The 20,919-nt window shown below is 37.1% G+C and overlaps 4 protein-coding genes and 1 long non-coding RNA gene across 6 annotated transcripts; 4 read left to right on the forward strand and 1 right to left on the reverse strand.

Moving 5' to 3' along the window:
- LOC18766305 (fructokinase-1) lies at positions 36–3,984 on the forward strand. Its single transcript, XM_007199386.2, has 5 exons — positions 36–726; positions 1,137–1,384; positions 1,508–1,799; positions 1,950–2,102; positions 2,562–3,984. The coding sequence occupies exons 1-5, from the start codon at positions 334–336 to the stop codon at positions 2,946–2,948; spliced, it is 1,473 nt and encodes a 490-aa protein (XP_007199448.1). The 5' UTR covers positions 36–333; the 3' UTR covers positions 2,949–3,984.
- LOC18767045 lies at positions 6,367–9,947 on the forward strand. Of its 2 annotated transcripts, XM_020570477.1 has the most exons (3): positions 6,367–6,597; positions 6,806–6,856; positions 7,341–9,947. In XM_020570477.1, the coding sequence occupies exon 3, from the start codon at positions 7,441–7,443 to the stop codon at positions 9,736–9,738; it is 2,298 nt and encodes a 765-aa protein (XP_020426066.1). In that variant the 5' UTR covers positions 6,367–6,597; positions 6,806–6,856; positions 7,341–7,440; the 3' UTR covers positions 9,739–9,947. The 2 variants fall into 2 exon arrangements, with proteins under 2 accessions (XP_020426066.1, XP_007201747.1); XM_007201685.2 differs by lacking the exon at positions 6,367–6,597 and having other exon boundaries at positions 6,605–6,856.
- LOC109950699 lies at positions 12,410–13,740 on the forward strand. Its single transcript, XR_002273001.1, has 2 exons — positions 12,410–12,880; positions 13,266–13,740. It is a non-coding gene; the product is annotated as an uncharacterized LOC109950699 (long non-coding RNA).
- Positions 15,150–17,762, reverse strand: LOC18766809 (putative pentatricopeptide repeat-containing protein At1g12700, mitochondrial). Its single transcript, XM_007201651.2, has one exon. It carries the CDS (start codon positions 17,647–17,649, stop codon positions 15,754–15,756), a length of 1,896 nt encoding a protein of 631 aa, XP_007201713.2. The 5' UTR covers positions 17,650–17,762; the 3' UTR covers positions 15,150–15,753.
- LOC18766775 (small nuclear ribonucleoprotein Sm D2) lies at positions 18,372–20,803 on the forward strand. Its single transcript, XM_007201839.2, has 6 exons — positions 18,372–18,571; positions 19,316–19,354; positions 19,460–19,478; positions 20,070–20,147; positions 20,243–20,347; positions 20,470–20,803. The coding sequence occupies exons 2-6, from the start codon at positions 19,350–19,352 to the stop codon at positions 20,584–20,586; spliced, it is 324 nt and encodes a 107-aa protein (XP_007201901.1). The 5' UTR covers positions 18,372–18,571; positions 19,316–19,349; the 3' UTR covers positions 20,587–20,803.

Consider the following 20,919-nt stretch of genomic DNA (forward strand, 5'->3'; position numbering starts at 1 on the left):
CTTCAAGTTTTCAGTGATTAAAATGGAAAAGAAACACAAATGCCCAATATGAAATTTAAATTAAATTAAGAACACTGGCTGTGCAACACGAATATTTTTTCCTCACATAACAAGATAAATGAATAAATAAATAAGCTAATAGCTCCATAATTCAAAAGGCAAGAGGAGAAAAAAATACGATAACAAGCTGTTGGGGGATCATACTACGGAAAGTTGCAGCCTCAGCCACTGGAACCAATCTTTTCCATTCTTCCGCCATTTCCAGCGTCATTTGGTTTTTCATTTTCTTGCCCATTTCTCTCTCTCTCTCTCTCTCTCTCTCTCTCTGTCTGAATGCATCAGTGCACCATAACCCTGAAATCCCCAATTCCATACCATGCACCCTCCTCCCAGTCTCACCCAATTTTTCCCCACAACCCTAGGCTAACCCAATCCCAATCCCACCCCATTTTGGCGCCAATCTGTACTCGCGCCCATTCCGTCTTCAACAGCACCAGAGGGCTTGACATCTCCGCGCCTAAACACACCTCGAACTCCAACTCCAACGCCATTAATGGCTCCGTACACGACTTGAAGTCCAAGAGCGTCGGTGTTAAAGACATAGACGTCGCCACTCTTGGCAATCTCTGCGTCGATATCGTCCTCAATGTTCCCAAATTGCCCCCGCCCGATGTCCACGACCGCAAAGCTTACATGGACCGCTTATCTGCCTCGCCGCCCGATAAGGTTTGCTTCACGCTCAGCTTCTGACTGTGTGCGTAAAAAGTTTAGTTCTTTTTTGTTGGGTAATCTTTGTATTTCTTTCACTGTACCATTGAAATTAACCCATTTGAGTTTTTTCCTTTTGATTTCAATAAGTAAGTAGGAAATTTTGTTTATTTTTAGAACTGAAGTAAAAGAACTGAATTTGTTTATTTGTTGGGATTGTTGATTACAGCTTGCTTTGTGCTCAAGCTATAACTTTAGACTTCGTATAATGGTTACCGCTTTTTTTTTTTGGGTGAAAATAATGGTTACTGCTATTGGTTTGTCAAAAGTATGTTTTTTGCGTTATGTATTGTCTGTAAAGAACATTGATAATTTATACACGTCTGCTGATACATTCTTCAACTTTGATTATATGCTTCTACATTTAGCAATACTGGGAAGCTGGTGGAAACTGCAATATGGCTATAGCAGCTGCGAGACTGGGACTTCATTGTATTGCAATTGGCCATGTGGGTAACGAAGTATATGGGCAGTTCCTTATAGATGTTCTTCATGACGAAGGAATTGGTATGGTTGGCATGTGTGAAAATACCAACGTTGACAGTTCAAGTGCTTCTTATGAAACACTCTTATGCTGGGTTCTAGTGGATTCATTGCAAAGACATGGTTTTTGCAGGTAAATTCTTCCACCTTTTTCTTTTCTTTTAGTCATGGGCCTTCAGAAGATGCTTTCTGATTGCTGTCCTTCAGCAAGTTGGCATATGATTGGCAATCTGAATCACCCTGTTTTGTTCATCAGTCGGGCTGATTTCAGTAAGGATCCTGCATTCAGTTGGATGAGCAAGTTATCTGAACAAGTCAAGACAGCTATAAAACAGTCAAAGATTCTTTTCTGTAATGGTTATGGCTTTGATGAACTCCCTCCTGGTGTAATAGTCTCAGCTGTAGAGTATGCCGTTGAAGTTGGAACAGCACTTTTTTTTGACCCTGGACCTCGTGGAAAGAGCCTTTCTGCTGGTACAACTGAAGAACGAGGAGCACTTAGCCAGTTGTTGAGGATGAGTGACGTTCTTCTTCTAACTTCTGATGAGGTTTGACATTTGCTGATGGAAATTATTCTCTATGATAATCCATTCTACTAGTGAAAAAGCATTTAAAATTCTACCTTAAATTGTACTGTAAAATTTTTCTTCTGTATTGTTGTTCTGCTAATCCGTTATACTGATATTAATGATTTCCAGGCTGAGTCATTGACTGGCATTGAAAACCCAATATCAGCAGGGCAGGAATTGCTCAAGCAAGGGGTGCACACAAAATGGGTGATTGTCAAAATGGGTCCAAGGGGATCAATTCTAATAACTAGGTCAAGTATCTCTTGCGCACCAGCATTCAAGGTATTAGTTTCTAACTTGACATTCTCACATGATCTTGCAGTCAACTTTTTAACTTTCCTGTTTTATGACACAGTACTGATACCCATAGTCCCTTCGAGGACATCCGATGAAATGGGAACAATACTAATTCACATAATTTATGAACTCTTCTTAGACTTCTGTGTCTAAATCTGACTCTGTATCAAATTTTATTCGTATTGCTTGCTATTGCACCATCATGGAAACCCTTCAAACCGAAATCATGTTTTTCATATTCTAACAAAAGTGATGTACATGCTCTGAATATGCCTGTTTGGTGTGTGTATATGTATGTAGACCATATCTCTTGGCCAAAAGTAATTTATACATCTAGGAAGTACATTTATTTTCTGTTGCTCCAGCCTGTCTGAATTCAAATCCAGCTCTTTTTATTAGCTGATGCAACAATGAAAGTTTAGTTTTTATCTTGAATTGTGACAGATAAATGTCATAGACACTGTTGGATGCGGAGATAGTTTTGTAGCTGCTATTGCATATGGTTTCATCCACAATATGCCAGCGGTTAATACACTAGCAATTGCAAATGCAGTGGGTGGTGCAACTGCCATGGGTTGTGGTGCTGGTAGGAATGTGGCAACCTTGGAGAAAGTAATAGAACTTATGAAAGCATCAAATCTCAATGAGGATGACGAATTTTTTGATGAATTACTCAATGAAAATTTAGATGTCCAGGCAATTAAGTCTCTCTCAAAATTGGTCATAAAAGGAAGTGAAAACCAGCCAAATTGTGTATCCTTGCAGAAGGTGGTGTCAGAATTGCTTCCTAAGCTCAAATTGACACAGTTACAGAAAAAAGTGCCATGCTGACATATTATAACAGCAGAAGGTTTTTAGCAATGAATTCTGTTCTGTTGGAGCTATCTCATTCTCTGGATTTGTTTGGACCTTTGCAGTTCTACTAACACAAAATGAGGCCCGGGTTAAGTTAACTGTAACTATGCTGGCTTCGTTGCAAATGGGATCAGAATGCAATACTTTCCGGGGGAAACATCAGTTCGAGCAGGCAGTAAAGCTTTGCTTTCCAGGTCTCTCTCTGCAAGTAGATTTTTTACCCTCCTGTGCGCAAGATGCTCGATTCTTTGCATCTTTTCAATACATTGCTTATTGAGCAGGTGAGGTGCCTTTGTTATCCTTTTTGTTTGCATGGATGTGGGGAGGTGATTTTTTTACCTGATATGATATGTCGTGTAAAAGAAAAGCAAAGGATCTTATATGTACTGAATTTTTATTTTTATTTTTGAAAATGCAAAAATCATAGATTTTATTCATTGGACATTCGCAGCAACCGTGCATACATATTTTTTTTTGTTGAAGTTTGGGGAAAAAAAAGAAGAAGAAAGAGATAAACAGATTGATGAAATATCAAAGAGCTATTTTTATGCCAACTGGTCCAGTGAAAAAGGGTCTTGACTTGCAGACCAGATGTCTCAGGTTCGGATTGAAGTCGAGGGCATCAGGCCCCCGGATATCAGGCAGTTGCTGCAGTATTGGGATTGGAATCTCAATGTTGGTTCCTTTGGGAATTTGAATGTTGTTGAGGTCAATATCTTCCAAGCCTTGTCTTACAACAATCAATGATGGGGGGTACAGGCGCAAGCTTTCTTGGATCACCACGTTCAACTGCCAGGATATTTATAATGAGTTTAGAATAAAAGGTCATATCATTTTATTGGCAGAAAGGAAATCAATTCTTATAACAAATTTATACATGTACAGTAACACTGCATGAGCTCGTTAGCTTAGCAGAGTATGTATAGAGTCGGGGGTTGTGCGGGAGTGCTTCTGTATGAAGCGCTATTACTCCATCGTGCTTTTGTTAATTCACCTGCCATGTGCTTTTTCAGTGCTTCTGTCATAGTCATTTATTCTAAGAAACTAGGAACCTATTCATTTATTCTAAGAGCTCCTGTCATAGTCAATTTGAACTATTTACATCAAACGCCAAAAAATGCTTTGGTAGCATTTGTTGCAATTGCTCCATTAGCTGAGTATGTTCAGTGAGTAAAAAAAAAAAACAGAATATATATATATATATTCTGGATTTGCAGACGGGCACAAGCTTTGGTAGCATCTGGAATGCGATCCATGCAAACGGGCACAAGCTTGCCACTCTAGATTTGCAGCTAGTAACATCAAGCTCCGTGATGCGGTGACTGCAGTGGTCTCGTGGCCTGCTAAGTATATACTCTTGCAATTATCCACTATGAACTTCTATTGGGAGATACCTGAAAATAGGCTATCAGCATCACCATAATTTTCGGCTCCCTTGAGTATCATTTGCAGAAGGTCTTTCTCATCAGCCGCCTCAGTACTAGGTTGTGTTGCAACCCGCAATATCATTGAGTGGATCTCTTTCTCTAATCTCTACAATTTCTCTGTTGTTTTTCGTCGGCAAAGTATCTACAATTTTTCAAGACATTTAATTAACGGAATACTTAGCATCATGCCAAGGATGAATTTCCAGAAACAGCAAGCCAGGATTACCTTTTCTGATGATTAAATGCATAAAGTAGGATGAACATGAGTTTTCTTGTAATGCATATACCTTTATAAAAAAAGGACCCTTTTAGTTGCATTAGTTTATACTTTATAGTTATTAATTTGCTAGTTTCGATATCTGCAAGGCAGATATTGAAGAGAGAGAAATTTCACGATAAATCAATTTGAGAGTTCATTTTTTATAAATAAATAAAAATCATGAGTATAGCTATGCGGCAATATTATAAAAAAATTTATTAAAAAAAAACCGGCTTATAGCCGTGTGGCTGTACTAATTTATGAGAAAAAAAAGAGACCCGCCTCACGCCTAGAGCCCATTTCGCCGTGTGTCAAAAATAGTATAGCTGTTTGGCTATACTTTTTTTTTTTTAATCACGGCTATACTATTTATAAAAAAGAACCCAGGTGGTTCCTAACTCCCGCTTCTCTATGTGTCAAAAAATTATAGCCACATGTAGGAGTACAGCCGCACGGCTATACGCCTTTTAAAAAAAAAATCCCGAGTATAGTCGATCGGCTACACTATTTATAAAAAAAAGGTGTCAAAAATGTATAGCTGATCGGCTATAGTATTTATAAAAAATAATAATACTTAGAAAGAGAGACCAGTTCCAACCAAAAAAAAAGACAGACAAGTTACTATTTGGGCTTTTTTAACCCAAAAAAATTTACTATTTGGGGTTTGGCCGACAAAAACATTTCACAAGACATAAACAGTGACCTGTGAATGTGGTGGGCCAATTAAATTTACTATTTGGGGTTTGGCCCACAAAAACATTGCACTAGACGTAAACAGTGACCTGTGATTGTGGTGGGCCCACAGTGCTGAATTGGCCTATGACTGACAAGACATCTCGAGGGGAAAATACGTAAATAATTTTAAAACCGGGGCTGCTTGGTTTTTGGTTTTGATGTGGAAAAGAAAATACGTAAAGTCCCAAAAAAACCGTGAAGATGATGACACAACTACACTAGTGCCCCTCACTCTCTCCTGATTTGTAATTGCCCCTATTGCTCGTAGCCCTCATCTTCTACGAAACAACGCCCCTACCATTTTACTTTTATCTCTCTTCCATTAATGCCCCCTCCCCAACTCATCATTAATTACATTACATTAGCTCTCAATTCACAATCATGCATATTTTAGGAATATTTTCGAGTATTTCTTTTTATAGATATAGTGTTTAAGAGAACGGTATAATATAGTCATGAATTTCTCTTAAGAGGACTTCTTATAAAATATTAAAAATAAAAGGAATGACAGTCTATTTTTCAATTAATAACTCTGATATCATGTATTATAATTCAATATCCTAAGTGATATTGTAGGAATTAAAAGTATTTCTCTTTTTAATAACTAGAAGAAGCTCAAAGTTTAAATATTCGTCTCTCATTAATGAAAACAATAATATAAATTATAATAATTAAGCATCTCAATGATTTCTTGTAAATAATAAAGTTTAAAATACTTTGTTTTTGCCACCATAAATATAATTTTGAAATCCAATATGATGATCTTTATCTATAAGTCCGTTTGGTTGTAAAAGAGGTTTGGGGATGAGAAATCAATTGTTTTTCCATGTTTGGTAAGTTCAGGTATGAAAAATAGTTGTCCGTCACATAAGAAAGTAAAAGGGAAAGTGAAGCCCTTTTTCCAACTCGAGTTTTATTTTCCCTTTTCATGGGATGGCAATGAAAAAATGAGCAAACATTAAATTCCAATTTTTCATGATCATTTAAAAAATATATATGCAAAAAAAAGAAAAAGGATAACAAATTATGAAAAAGAGAGATGGGGGTAATATGGGAATTCCAAAAAATTAACCGAGAAGGAAAACCAGGATGACATAAATACCCTCGAAATTGGCTAACCCTAGAATCTCCCAAGTCCGTTCGCTGCCCTTGTTGCCCCTGCAAAATTTCTGTGCCTTCCCCTTCTCTACCCTTCTCCTTTCAGGTTTTCCCTCTCGCCCACCCGCCAAACTCAAACCTCTCTCTCTCTCTCTGCTCTTTTTTTCTTCTTTTTTCGGAAAATCAATTAGAATTTTTTATTTACTTATTTAGTTTGTTAGATGCATCTATACTGTTCTATTCTCGTTCATCTCTTGAAATTTCTGATTGGTATGATTTTAATTATATTTCTTCTTTTGGCTATAATTTTGCAGGTTCAGTTTGAGCTTCTGGTGGCTTCTGGGGAGTGGGCACGCTTTAATTCAGTGAGTTCTAACGCACTCCAACTCTTTTTTTCTTTTTCTGGCTAGAATTATATGTTTGGTTGCTGAGAAAGCTCAGGAAAATTAGCATTTGTGTGCTCTTCTGGTCTTCAACAAAATATTTAAATAACTTTGAGTTACCCAGTTCTAGGTGTGCCTCGGTCGTATTGGTTTGAGTTGAGATTTTTGTTTTCTTTTCCTCATGATTTCTCAGCAGCCAGTTAGAGCGTGATATAGCATATCGAGTTTCAGACTTTAATTTAAAAACTTTTTCAGCTTATTCGTTTAAGAATTCATGCGCCAGAGAATGCTGTGTGCTGATCTCAATCTTTATGACTGTTATTTCTCTGATTTTCGAGGGAAGTTACACAGGCAAACAATATTTGGTAACAATATGGTGCTCTAGCTTGGACTACATATCCCACTGTTCAGTGTAATGGTAAAATGAATATAAATTTGATCCAAAAATGCATTTTTCGTGACACAGGTATACTCAAAAATACAAAGTGGGCAGAAATCTTTCAACTTTAAGTTCATCATTTGATTGAGTTGGTGGGGGTTGATTCTGTTAAAACTCTGGCCTTGTAATGGCAAACCATAATTTGATTCTTGGTCAAAATGGGGAGTTGCCATTGAGGCAGAATTCACATCCGGGACTGGGGCATGATCACAATTTGGTTCTAGGTCAAAGTCACAACTTTGCATTGGGGCATGCCCATGATCAGGATTTGGAATTAGGGCATGGTACTCATGACGATAAGCAGGTTTTTAGACATGCCCATGATCATGGATTAACTTTTGATCAGACAAATGAACATGAGATCGCGCTTCAGCATAGTCGTATTCAAAATCTTGAAGAAGAAGGTTTGGAGTTGGATCCAGATATTGGTCTTGAAACTGATCAAGAGAATATTGATGTTGATGACCATGATAACGAACTTGCTCTTACTGTGACTCACGGGTTGGGTTTATCAGAGAATCATGAATTGTCTGTTGTGGAGGAACATGATCTCCACGGAAATTTAGATTTAGCGATAGATGAAAATCAGGATATGGGTATTGTGCCTGACTCAGACTTGACTTTGCAGCATTCCCAGCTTTTAGATAGTCCTCCTGTCCTCCAGTGTCGATCCCTAGCTATAGCTTCTAATCACCAGCTGGCTGTTGGGCAAGAGTTTCCTGATGTCCAGAGCTGTCGAAGGGCATTGAGAGATGCTGCTATTGCGCTTCGCTTTGAGATGCAGACAGTTAAGTCTGACAAGACTCGTTTCACTGCCAAATGTGCAACTGAAGGATGCTCTTGGCGGATTCATGCTGCAAAGCTGCCAGGTGTTCCTACTTTCACTATAAGGACCATCCATGAGGAACACACCTGTGGTGGAATCACCCATCTTGGTCATCAACAAGCCTCAGTCCAGTGGGTTGCAGATTCTGTGGAACAACGCTTGAGGGAAAATCCTAATTACAAACCAAAAGAGATACTAGAAGAGATTCACCGAGTTCATGGGATTGCACTATCATATAAGCAGGCATGGAGAGGAAAGGAACGGCTCATGGCTGCTGTTCGTGGATCTTTTGAGGAAGATTATAGACTCCTTCCTCAATATTGTGACCAGATCAGAAGGACCAATCCTGGAAGTATTGCACAGGTTTATGGTAATCCTGATGATAACTGCTTCCAACGCCTATTTGTTTCATTACATGCATCAATATATGGGTTTCTGAATGCATGCCGGCCTCTTCTTGGACTTGATAGAACTCATCTGAAAAGCAAGTATCTTGGGACTTTGCTTTTTGCTACTGGATTTGATGGAGATGGAGCTCTATTCCCATTAGCATTTGGGGTAGTTGACGAAGAGAATGATGAAAATTGGATGTGGTTTCTCTCCGAGCTGCGTGTCCTGCTTGAAAATTATGCGGAGTACATGCCAAGACTTACAATTCTGTCTGATAGACAAAAGGGCATTGTCGATGGAGTGGAAGTTAACTTCCCAACTGCTTTTCATGGATTTTGTATGCGCCATCTAAGTGACAGTTTACGCAAGGAATTTAACAATACTTTGCTTGTTAACCTTCTCTGGGAAGCTGCTTATGCTCTTACTAGCATTGGGTTTGAACAAAAAATTCTTGAGATTAAAGCTGTATCACAGGAAGCAGCCCATTGGATTGAACAAATTTCACCTCGCTTGTGGGCAACAGCATATTTTGAGGGAACAAGGTTTGGGCAATTGACGGCTAATATGGTTGAATCTATAAATTCTTGGATAATAGAAGCATCTGGGCTTCCAATTATTCAAATGATGGAGTGTATCAGACGGCATCTGATGACTTGGTTCAATGAGCGCCGTGAAATGAGCATGCAGTGGACAGGCATACTTGTTCCTTCTGCTGAAAAGTGCGTGTTAGACGCACTTGCGCTTGCTCGTACTTATAATGTGGTCCGTTCAAATGAAGCTGAATTTAAAGTCAGATCCCATGAAGGATCACATATAGTTGATATTCGTAACCGTTGTTGTGAATGCCGTGGATGGCAGCTATGTGGGCTACCATGTTCTCATGCTGCGGCAGCTCTGGAGTCTTGTAGGCAACATGTTTATCGGTTCACTGAAAGTTGCTTCACAGTGGCAAATTATCGAAAAGCCTACTCAGAGACGATTCATCCAATTCCAGATAGAACTCTGTGGAAGGAGATGGTTGGATACCAGACTGATGGTAATACAGATATGTGGGTTATTATAAACCCGCCAAAGTCTCTTCGACCACCTGGACGACCAAGGAAAAGGCGAATCCGCACAGAAGATGGTAGTCGCACAAAACGAGTTGTCCATTGCAGCCGCTGTAATCAGACCGGACATTTCCGAACAACTTGTGCAGCGCCCATTTAGTTACGGGTACCAAAGTTGATACTGTGCAAAGAGGATATAGACGTTTCTCTTCTTTCTATATTTTTTTCCTTCTTCTGGATTTGTATTCTTTTTTCATGTTCATAGGCTTTCCTGACGAAACAATCTTCTGTAGGTTTATTTATTTTCGGATGATAATCAATGTCCAGTTCGTTGTTTCATGTCTTAAGGATGAGGCTTTAGTTCTTCTTCTTTTTTTCCCGGAAATTTTCATCTTCTTATTCTATAGAGGGATAGTTTCGAAATATGCATACAAATTTTTCGTTTGAACTTCAACCAACACGGCTTCCATCACAAGCAATCAAGTACCATTGGCAAAGTAACCCAACAAAAACCGAAAGGAGTTAAAAAGTTTGCAGCAAATTGACTTCACCAATACCTGCATATTAAGTCAAAATTTTCAGCCAAAAGTTGCTTGTATATTTCAATCTCCATAGCAAACCAAACACTATCTTACATATAAGAAGTTCACCACAAAGTCAAAGAACCAAAAAAGTCAGATACTTTGAGGAAGTTGAAATGTGCAAGTCAAATATCTCAGCCATTTGTTGGCATAATAGCAGACATCAGAAGGTTATTTATATGTAAGGTAAAGTTTAATTGTTTTTGAAAATTGAAGAAGATAAACCTACAGCTCCAATACACATTTGTTGACAAATGTTTTCCAACATTTTTTGTTTATATATAGTACAACAGAGTCATAGATTTGATGTAAGAAAAGTGAGACTCAAAAGTATTCATGATGCCACTGCTGGGTTTCTGAGTCAAGAAAGCTCATCAATCATCAAATATTTGTCCTTTCACATTCACCCATTTACTGCTACTTCTGGCTTGGCCATAGCATATCATGGATTCATTCAAATGTTAAAATGCTGTCACATTTTACCTTTTTACTGTCTTATATATTCTATCATTTCAGTGTTAACCGGGAAAGCTCTATCAATTACTTCTTTTACCCATTGGTACAGAAGGCAACAGCTCATATAGATTCATGTATTTTCATAAGGTGGGATTCATATGCCTTGACATTGATGGAGGCCTAACCCCCATGGCATTCTTCAACAAAATGAAAAAAGATACCTACAGAAATCGACAGGTACCGGCTACTCTTTTTCGGGGTTCTTCTTTTTTCTTTTAATCAGCGGATAGGCGGGATTCGAAACATTGGAAAGAAAGATAATACTATACATATAGCGGGTAATTTGTGATACTGTGTATAAGTTTTCAAATACCAAGATGAAAATTGATACCACTTTTTGAGAAGAACGTGCTTGAAATGTGGGAACAGAATGCCTACTCGGAAAGGCGCTTTGACTTGTAGGCCGGGTGAGCATAATATCTTTGATATGCATAGAGGTAATGATTTCATTAGCTTCTAGTATTAAACTTGATTTGTGATACAATATTTAATATCTATCTTTTGTAGTAGTATGCAGAGAGACTTTATCAGGCCAGCAATTCCAAACAAAACAACATATAGGGCCCAACTAAAAAGTTGATTTTGATTCCAATATCTCTAAGAAGAACTTTATAAATTTGTAGTCAAGCAAAAGAAATCTTATTAATTTGAATCTATGCCTCTCTCTCTTCCACAATCTATAAATTTGTGGGCTAAGTTTGACTTGGTTATATTACAGAGCAGGGTTGTTCATTGCTTTCAAATATGAAATGGGGAGATAATAAAATATGATCAAGTCAAGACAAAAATTAAGGTGAGAGCATTATGCATAATGGACTTTATAATCCACTTTTCTTTTGTCCCTTTTCCTTTTCTTCTTTAAATTTGTTGGTAGGTTGGTTGGTTGGTTGTCTTATAGCTTTAAGAGGCCAATCTGTGTTAAGCTTGGGATTTAAGCTTGGCATCAAGACTAGCTAGCTGCACATATGCATGCCATCATTGCATTGCATTGCATGATATATATAGAAGAAGGTTCTCCACCTGCTATGAGCCATCCCTTTACCCTAGTGGCAAGCAAAAGACATATCCTTTACTTGTGAGCTGCAATCAACACAAGGTCAAGATCCTTGCATGAAAGCAACACCCTCCTCAAAAACTAATTAATCACTTCACCAATTATTAGGGCTAGTTTGGGAGTGATTTTGGAGAGGCTAATAATCATTTTTCACTTCTTCAAATAATCTCTTTAATTGATTTTATGGATAAGCACATGGGAGGTGTTTCTCCCCAAAATCACTTATTAAAATCACTAAAAGTGATTCAGTGATTTTGGCCTATCTAAAATCACTCTGAAATGAGCCCCAAGTCTCTATAAAGCTACTTCAACCAAAAGAAATAAAAAATGTTAAATAATTTGAACATATATACATGTATTTAATTTGTTTATGCATATGGCATGGGACCAAGTTCAAAATTAATTTGAATGTTAAAAAAGCAACTATACAATTGGCAGTAGAGCGTAGCTTGTTCCCTAATCTAATTTAAGTATCTAAAGTTGCTATTTCGGTTGACTTCATCACAATTCACAAATGTATGCTTGAGGAGGAGAAAAAATAAAAAATATCTTGACAATTTCCTTTTCCTTTGGATCTTTTTTCATTAACATTATATATATATATATATATATATACATACATATATAAATCTATACATGCAGTTGGCTATGTGTGAACTGAAAAGCAAGGTTTGCAGTACTGGTGTAGAAAGTGGACTCCAAGTCATGTGACATGAAGAAAGAATCTTGGGTTTCATTTCATCCTTACGTGTATAAGGACCCCATTATATATATAATGCATGGCCATATCAAATCTCTCAGCCCATCTCTCTCTCTCTCTCTCTCTCTCTCTCTCTCTCTCTCTCTCTCTCTCTCTCTCTCACTCTCAAGAACAAAACAGTTGAGGGGAATGTCGTCTGGTTCGAGATCCTTCACAACCGTGGAGCTTAAGCATAGTCTGAATGATTTCGGACCAGGCTTCATTCCCCTCAACTAAGAGAAATAATTCACTACTTTATATACATATCATGCATTAATTAAAATGCAATGAATAAGAGCCTCTGGCCTTACTTATGATAGTATTTATGCAGAAGCTGCAGATTTTCAATTGAGGAAAGCAGAGCAGCTAGCCTACCTGTAGCCGAAATTGGCAACCAGAGCAAGCATCATCAGTTGAGTCTAATTTCTCTCTCTTCCATGCCTAAAATATGTTGACTAAGATATGCAGTGCCATTGTGAACATATGACTGCAAATTAAGTTTTTTCTTCTGTCCTTTTGGTTTTGTTTATTTGCTAGTATCCCTTTTTTTTTCTTTTTTTTTCTTTTTTTTTTCTTTTTTGTTAAATTTTCTGGGAAAAGTAGGGGAAAGGATATAGAGACAGAGAGTCTCTCTGTACTGTGATTTGGGTTAGCATGTTTCTTAAGATTTTAGTACATGCATATCTTTCTTCCATGCCAAACCACCATATCTACAAGATGAGTCAACCCTAAATGGGGAACCAAAAAACTGATATTTCCATGTGGCTCAGATTTACATGTGAGGTTCATGATTTCAGGTGGGACAGACCTCCTGGATATTGACAACTGTAACTTCTCAATTGGCTTCTTTGATATGATTTTACTTTGTCGGGGTGGAAAAAGGAAAAAACTTGCACAAGCAGAGCAGTGTATCCACAAGCTAAGGCGAGAGAAACAAATGCAATTGCAAGTTTCATGATGTGAGAACAATATCAATGTGTAAGAGTTATAATTGTGGTTCGGATTCTCATGTTGAAAGAAGGGTTGAAAAAATGGAATCCAAGTACTTTTGTTTGTAGGGTTTGATTGGACTTGAGAGGGGATGAGAAATAATAGTGGGGGATGAAAGATTACAAAGTGAGAAAAAGGAGGGAGTGTGTGTATGCCAACCAATATGACCTTGTCTGCTTGCTTATGTGTTTTTCTTTCTACTCAAATGATATGATATAACTCAATAAATAGTGTTACCAAATACTAGTAAATTTGTAATGAGGATAAAGCCACAACAACCTACTCTATCTACTGGTCTTTGATCATGTTGATGAAGTTCTTGACTCTGCCCTTGGTCCCTTCTCAACAATAAAAATGAACTACATTTATTGATTTTGTGTTAGATAGCGATGGAGGGGACCGGGCCATGAACCCGGGACATGCAAGTTTTTCTCCTGACATACATCTTATGTATTAAGTTTAAAGGTGGATTATCATATAATCTAACAATCTATTACTTTCTTGAATTACCCACTAATGATGCTTGAAAAGCAGCCAACAAGAAACATAAATAAATAAATAAATAAAAATCTAATCAAAGGACGTCTTGCCTGCATGACCCATATACTTATCTTTTAAGCTGCAATCACTCCAATCAACAAGATTTGGTAAATTAAGTTGTAATTACCCCAATCATTTGGAGGTCTCCCCATCTGAGTGAAAAGCAGGAGATAAAAAGAGAAATTTCATGTCTTTAGAGAGAACGTGTTACAAAAGCTTCTTGGTACAATAATATGTATGCCTTTTCACCTATCCTTTCAAGTTAAGGGATCTGAAATTGAGGAGAAAAATCTCATAAGGTTCATCTGATGTGAGAGGCAATAGCTTTTATCATCAGATGGTCTCTAATGCTGTAAAGAAACGTTTGCTAAGCACTAGCTTACCTTGGGGCACAAACCCATCCACCCAAAATAACAGAGAAAAATAAAGAAAAGAAAAGAATTCAACCCTGATCTGCTAACAAAATACAGCCTTTTGGGTTGGAGTACTGGCTCAGCAATGGGACCCTAAGGGTGATATTTGTTGATACATGCCATTTTTCAGTCATCATTTGAACTACTTTTATTGCTGAATGACAGGAAAAAAACTCAGAGAGAGAGAGATATGGTACAAGTAATCATATTTATGTGGCATTGTTGTTTCCTTCAAAACTAGAAACTAATTGTATTTATGTGGGTGTTTTCATTCTTCATGGTGGATATCCAATCTCCCTATAGGCTGTCAACCAGATGGTACAAGTAAAAGCATATTCTACAAATAAATTTTAAAAAAAATTCAGTTTTATTAGTATCCAAGTTTACTTTCTTCTTCCCCACCAAACTGGGCCATTTAGCAAAAGAAACCACATACCTACCAGTTATGCTCACTGCAAACAGCAAATACTGAAGTATTCTGTAAATACACTAATATATACATATATGCATATACACACACATTCGAAGACATACTCCATATGTTTTACCCATCATGGATCAACTAGTGAGGACAGACTCTCAAACCATTTCAATGCCCCTCTTCCAACTTGTGGGATAGATATTTTTCTTTTCCAGAATGAAATGCTAGTTCGCTGAGACTGCACTCATCAGCTGAGAAATATTTCGTGCTCATCAAAAAAGGAAAGCGAACAAAAGGCTAGAAAAAAGTATTGCAGCAGAAAAATCTACAATTCTCATTAAATGCTTTGCATAAATATTTCACAGAAATTAAGGTTTGATGCTATACAAAGAAGTTTAATATCTGTATTACAAAAGTATCAAGTGCAACAGGAGGCCGACTGATTACTACCACTCTGCGGATCATGTTCTCTCATTAATTGACAGAAGGGTAACATTTTAGTGACATAACAGTACCTTTTTTAGTAAGCCTCTCTTCTACTTAACACCAAGCCAAAGAACATGGGACCAGAAAAAAAAATAAAACTTTGGCGTGCACGAATACGCTGCACTATTCGACCAAAAAAACAGTATGATGCGCTAGGTCTTGTTTATTTGCAACCTTGATTTAGGGGAGTCACTCATGCACTGCAGGCACTAGCGGATGCATGTTCAATCCATCACTACACCATCTATGCGATCTGCCCTCACAGAGACAGCACCACTGAAGTTTTTTCTTTGAATACAATAACGATTGTCCATTTGAGATCATGGCAATGCAACTTCACATTTTGTAACTTCTGGTTGAATGTGTGAACAAAATCAGAAGACTTTTGGATTAGAAGTTATGACTGAATAATCATGCTCGTGACTTTGAAACTTATCATGTCATCTTCGATTGGCTAGTGGCAGGAAATGTTGGAAGCAAGTCCAGACATTTACGATACTTTTCATCCTTTGAGAGCAAGTCTATGACAATGGAGATTGTGCATGAATCTGGTGACAAATTTCTTGCGACCATCATGTGAAGAAGTTCGACCACTTTCGCCGAGTCATCACTTTGGCAGAAACCACGCATGAGGATATTATAAATAATGACATTTGGAGCACAACCATTCGCTTCCATTTCTATAAACAAACCATTTGCCTTTTCCAGTTGTCCTTCTATACAGAGCCCATGAATCATCACGGAATATGTTATAACATTCGGTGCCAGGCCTCTATTTGACAATGTAAGAAAAAGATCCCAAGCAACTTCAAGGTTCCCTGCTTTACAGAAGCCATCAATAAGGCAATTTAACATTTCGACACTAATTTTGAAGTTGCAATTTTCTAAAGTACGGAAAACTTCCATTGCCTCTGGTACGCAATCAGTTTTGCAAAGCCCGTCCAACAATATTTTATATGTTGTTGAATTTGGTAACAGGTTCTGAGTTTGCATTTCACCAAAAAGTTCTTGTGCATCCTGAACTTTACCCATATGAAAAAGACCAGTTAATAAGGAGTTATATGTTATTACTGTTGGCCTAGTTCCTTTGCCAATCATTTCCTTGTAAAGATTGACAGCTTCCTGTATATTCCTATTCTTGCAGTATCCATTGATCAACACATTGTAGCTAATAGCATCAGGTTCACACCCTCTACTTGGGATAGAATGAAACAGCTCTCTTGCTTCATTAAGCCTACCCGCTAAACAGAAGCCATCCATCAAAGTGTTGTAAGTAAATACATCAGGATCTATGCCCCTTTGAATCATCAACTTTAACAAGTCACTGCTTTCTTTCAGATGTCCCCTTCTGCAAAGCACTCCTATTAACACATTGAATGTCACCACATTAGGCCTGACACCCTGATCCACCATCTCATTTAACAAAGCTTTAGCCGCTTCCCATTTTTCATTGTAGTATAGTTCATGTATTAGAGCACTATATACAATCACATCAGGGACAAATCCTCTATCTTTCATTTCTATGAAAAGTTCTTTCGCCTTATCTACCAACCCAGCTTTACAGAGCCCATCAATAATGGTCCCATAAGATACTACACTTGGCTTACACTCAACACCATAGACACCATTCCCATTAGCCATTTCTTCATGTAACCGAAGCGCAACATTCGTATTTCCTGTCCGACACAACCCGTTAATCAAAGTACCAAAAGTAACCACAGTAGGCTGACACCCCAACTTGATCATTGTCTTAAACAACCTGGTTGCCACATCAATCCTATCCTCCATACACAACCCTTTAAGCAATGCCGTATAAGTCACAGTACTTGGTCTATAGCCCCTCCTTAAAAGACTTCCCATAACCACAAAACCATCACGAGCCCGGTTCACGTTACAAAAGCAATTAAGCAAAATATTAAGCGTAATGAAATTAGGCAACAACCCAACAGATATTAACTTATTGTAAAACAAAAAAACTTGAGAGCAATGCTTACTCTTGGCAAGTCCACCAAATAAACGATTGAATGACCAAATTGGAGGAGTGGGTTGCATTTGAATCATGTGCTCAAAATAGTGCAGCGCTTCATTGATGGTAACATTACCTGACTTACAGTTGGTTTCGAGAAATCTTTCAAGTTGGGTTTGGATTGGAACTTTGGAAATTGGGTTTTCTGATGAAGTTGTGGGATTTGAAGAAGTGGGCGTGCCTTGGTTCTTGATGAACAAAGATGAAAGCTTGCTTGAAGTTTTGGAATTTGAAGATGTGGGTCTTTGTGGGTTTGTGAATAAAGATGATAACTTTACTTTTGAAGCTGTTCCTGAAGAGCTCATCGTAGAGAAGCAGTTAGCAGAAGAACTTCAGCAGCAGCAGCTAGCCTAATCGTCGTTTTTGTGTCGACGACTTGGTATTGAATCAAGAGAAAATTGTAGTAGTTGGTGTCGTTTTAGCGGTAAACAAAACTTCTTCATTTTCTCTCTTTTGCAGTTTATATTAATCAAATTTGTTGGCCAATTAACAAATTATTAGCTTCTCTTTTAAAGAAATACAAATTATTAGCTTCTCTAAAAAAAATATATAAATTATTAGCTATTACTCTAATAACATTTTTATAAATAAACTCATTTTAATATGGTATATTATACAAAAACTCATATATAGCATATGTAAAGAGAAAACTCCAAAATTAACTGCTTCTAATTGGTTCTTAATATGTAAAAATTTGGTAAGAACTAATTAAAAATGACACGTGACTAGTTTTGAATTTTTCTATCCAAACAAAATTTGAGAAATCGGAATAGAATGGTTAGAGAAATGTGGATATGTTATTTCTTGCTTTTCAAAATATAATGTATTAGATTATTTTAATTTTAATTTAAGGCCAAACAATTTTATTTTCAGTGTTCTGAAAATTTAGAAAGTGGAAATGTATTTGGTAATTATTTTTAGTTTTTAGTTTTTAGTTTTTGAACAAATGAAAATTAATTTTAAAATGAGCCAAAATTTTGAAAACTCTCGAAAATCAATTTTCCACGCTAAACCCTAAACCTTTTCTATTATTTCACGCTCGCTCTCGCTCTCTCAAATCTCCCTCGCGCGCTCTCTCTCTCTCTCTCTCTCTTTCAATTCTCTCTCTGCCTCTTCCCTCCTCGCTCGATCTCACTGCGCTCAGTTATCTGGGATCTGACGCTCTCTCTGTCTCACTTATATCCTCCTCTCTCACTCAGATCTCACTGCCTCTAGGCTTTCATAAAGGTATGAAAGTCTCTGCCTGACTGTTTGGGTATTTCAGATTTGGTGTTTTTGAACTTTTTTAACTTGTTGGTATTTGATATTGGACTGTTTTTTGTGTTTTTATGTTTTGCTGCTGATGTTGCTGTGTTTTCGGGTTTTGTTGTTGCTATTAATAGTGCATTACAGAAAGGGAAGAAGCAATCGTAGTTTTTTTTTGTCGTACTGTTTGGATCAAACTATCTCTTCACCATTCAATTATAATCAATTGTTTTTAACCTCTGCTTAGTTTAAATGAGTTCATAATATGCCTAAATTTACTGTTGCATGCATAGCTGCTAGCTGGTGTGATGCTTAAATTGTTTGTTCTGGTTTTGTAGCTTAAGTTGCTTATAAGTATGTCAAGCTAATTAAGATAAAGGAAAATTGGAGGGTTAAATTTTGAGTCACTGAACTTCGGTTTGTAATTAGCTTTTGTACCAACTTTGGTTTTCATTGGAAACGTCCAATTTCAATGAATTTATGAGAACATCTGTAAATTAGTGTCGCCGCTCATAGAATTAAAATTAAACAATAAAAACGAAAGTTGGTACAATAGTGTTGAGAACTGAAAACATTTGCAAATTACTGTTGCCATGATACATCCAATGAATTTATGAGATCTCAGTATGTAATACCATTGTAATATCAGTAGTGTATTACTTAATTTTTTTGGTGAACTTACTTAATACTCGGATTAATTTGGTATATCTTGTTGTTCCTTGCCAGGTTGAAAATCCTAGAAACATACCCCTTGTTCAAGATGAGGTATGATTAGTTTGATGTGCCAAATTGCAATTGTCCTTAGCTTTTTACTGAAATACTAACAAGGTTCCTTTTTTGTTTTGTGTTTATTTCCCTCTCTGTTTCCAGCCGGCCAATGGAGGAGGATGTAAGTTATTCTGCTCATGAGTTAATTTTGTTCATCTTTATCATGTCTCTCTCTGCATCTTTAAATGTTATGTATTATCTGAGAGATCGAGTAAAATGGGTTGTCCTGAATTTGGATATGGAATTTGCAACTTTGAACTAGTGGCAGTTGGCAATATCTCGTAGTTACCCCCATCTGTGATTGTATTGAATTGTACTCCATAGGTACTTTGATGGTATTTCATGGAAACTAATCTGAGTTCAAAATATTGTTGCACTTCAGTTAGTCATTTTTTGGTTAATGCATCAGAGCACTAGTAATTATCAAAGAGTAATTGTGTTATGCCTCCTATGTTTGTGTGTTTCTTTTGCCATGTTCTTCTAAAGGACCGCCAAACATTTACTCATTTCCCATTCCTGCTAAATAAAACCATACCAAATGTTTGAGAGTGATCTCTCTTGGTATATGACATGGTCGCATGTGATTATTTCCCTTCTCATTCTGGAAACCTTTTATTTTGTCATATTCTCATTCTGAAACCCAAAGTCAGCATATTTATTCTTATTGGTATCATTAATTTGTGAAGATTCTTATCTAACCTGAATGCTGCAGGTTGTCAAGAACGAGGAGGAGGAATTTAATACAGGACCACTCTCTGTTCTTATGATGAGTGTGAAGAATAATACTCAGGTAGTGCTTTCTATAATTTCATAGTTCTCTGCCAATAAAGGCTTTACATATCAGGAAAATATTCTTATTCAAATTGGTTCTCATTGTGCAAACAGGTGCTCATCAATTGTCGTAACAACAGAAAGCTTCTTGGTCGTGTGAGAGCATTTGACAGGCATTGCAACATGGTTCTGGAAAATGTTAGGGAGATGTGGACTGAGGTATTCCCAATCATGGGTTTTTTCTCGTGTTCTGTTTCCTTTTTGTGTTGATAGATCATCATCAATTATCAATGTTCTTTTTATCTCATGATATTTGTGTTATCATTTATTTGTCTATGCAGGTGCCAAAGACTGGAAAAGGCAAGAAAAAGGCCCAACCTGTTAACAAGGATAGATTCATCAGCAAGATGTTTCTCCGTGGGGATTCAGTTATTATTGTTCTTAGGAATCCTAAGTGAGCTGTATTATTATTGTATGTAGCTTTGACAATTCCAACGACTTGCAGAAGTAGTGTCCATGCGGAAAATTTTATGTACCAAGGTTGGGAGCTTTTATGTACACTTTTTTTGAGCAACTTTCAAGTGCTGTATATTTTTTACCAAATGGATCATACACATGCTATGTGATGCATACATAAACAGTTTACTGTTTTTGAAGAAAAATGATTATCTTACCAAATGGATCATACACGCGATGCGATGTATTACGATTGTAGTTATGGGGAAAAAAAAGTGGATCATATTATTCCCGTTGTCATAATCCTAATTCATTTCTCCATTCTTTCATAACCA

The sequence above is a fragment of the Prunus persica genome, chromosome G8 (genome assembly GCF_000346465.2).
Source record: "Prunus persica cultivar Lovell chromosome G8, Prunus_persica_NCBIv2, whole genome shotgun sequence".
Lineage (NCBI taxonomy): Eukaryota > Viridiplantae > Streptophyta > Magnoliopsida > Rosales > Rosaceae > Prunus > Prunus persica.

What these genes read in the sequence shown, in the direction of transcription:
- LOC18766305 (XM_007199386.2), top strand. Translation starts at nt 334, where the DNA reads ATGCATCAGTGCACCATAACCCTGAAATCCCCAATTCCATACCATGCA. An exon ending in CTGCCTCGCCGCCCGATAAG is followed by an intron (nt 727 to 1,136) that starts GTTTGCTTCACG and finishes TTCTACATTTAG; the next exon opens with CAATACTGGGAAGCTGGTGG. An exon ending in CAAAGACATGGTTTTTGCAG is followed by an intron (nt 1,385 to 1,507) that starts GTAAATTCTTCC and finishes TTTGTTCATCAG; the next exon opens with TCGGGCTGATTTCAGTAAGG.
- LOC18767045 (XM_020570477.1), top strand. Translation starts at nt 7,441, where the DNA reads ATGGCAAACCATAATTTGATTCTTGGTCAAAATGGGGAGTTGCCATTG.
- LOC18766809 (XM_007201651.2), bottom strand. Translation starts at nt 17,649, where the DNA reads ATGAGCTCTTCAGGAACAGCTTCAAAAGTAAAGTTATCATCTTTATTC.
- LOC18766775 (XM_007201839.2), top strand. An exon ending in GTGTGAAGAATAATACTCAG is followed by an intron (nt 20,148 to 20,242) that starts GTAGTGCTTTCT and finishes TTGTGCAAACAG; the next exon opens with GTGCTCATCAATTGTCGTAA. An exon ending in TTAGGGAGATGTGGACTGAG is followed by an intron (nt 20,348 to 20,469) that starts GTATTCCCAATC and finishes TTGTCTATGCAG; the next exon opens with GTGCCAAAGACTGGAAAAGG.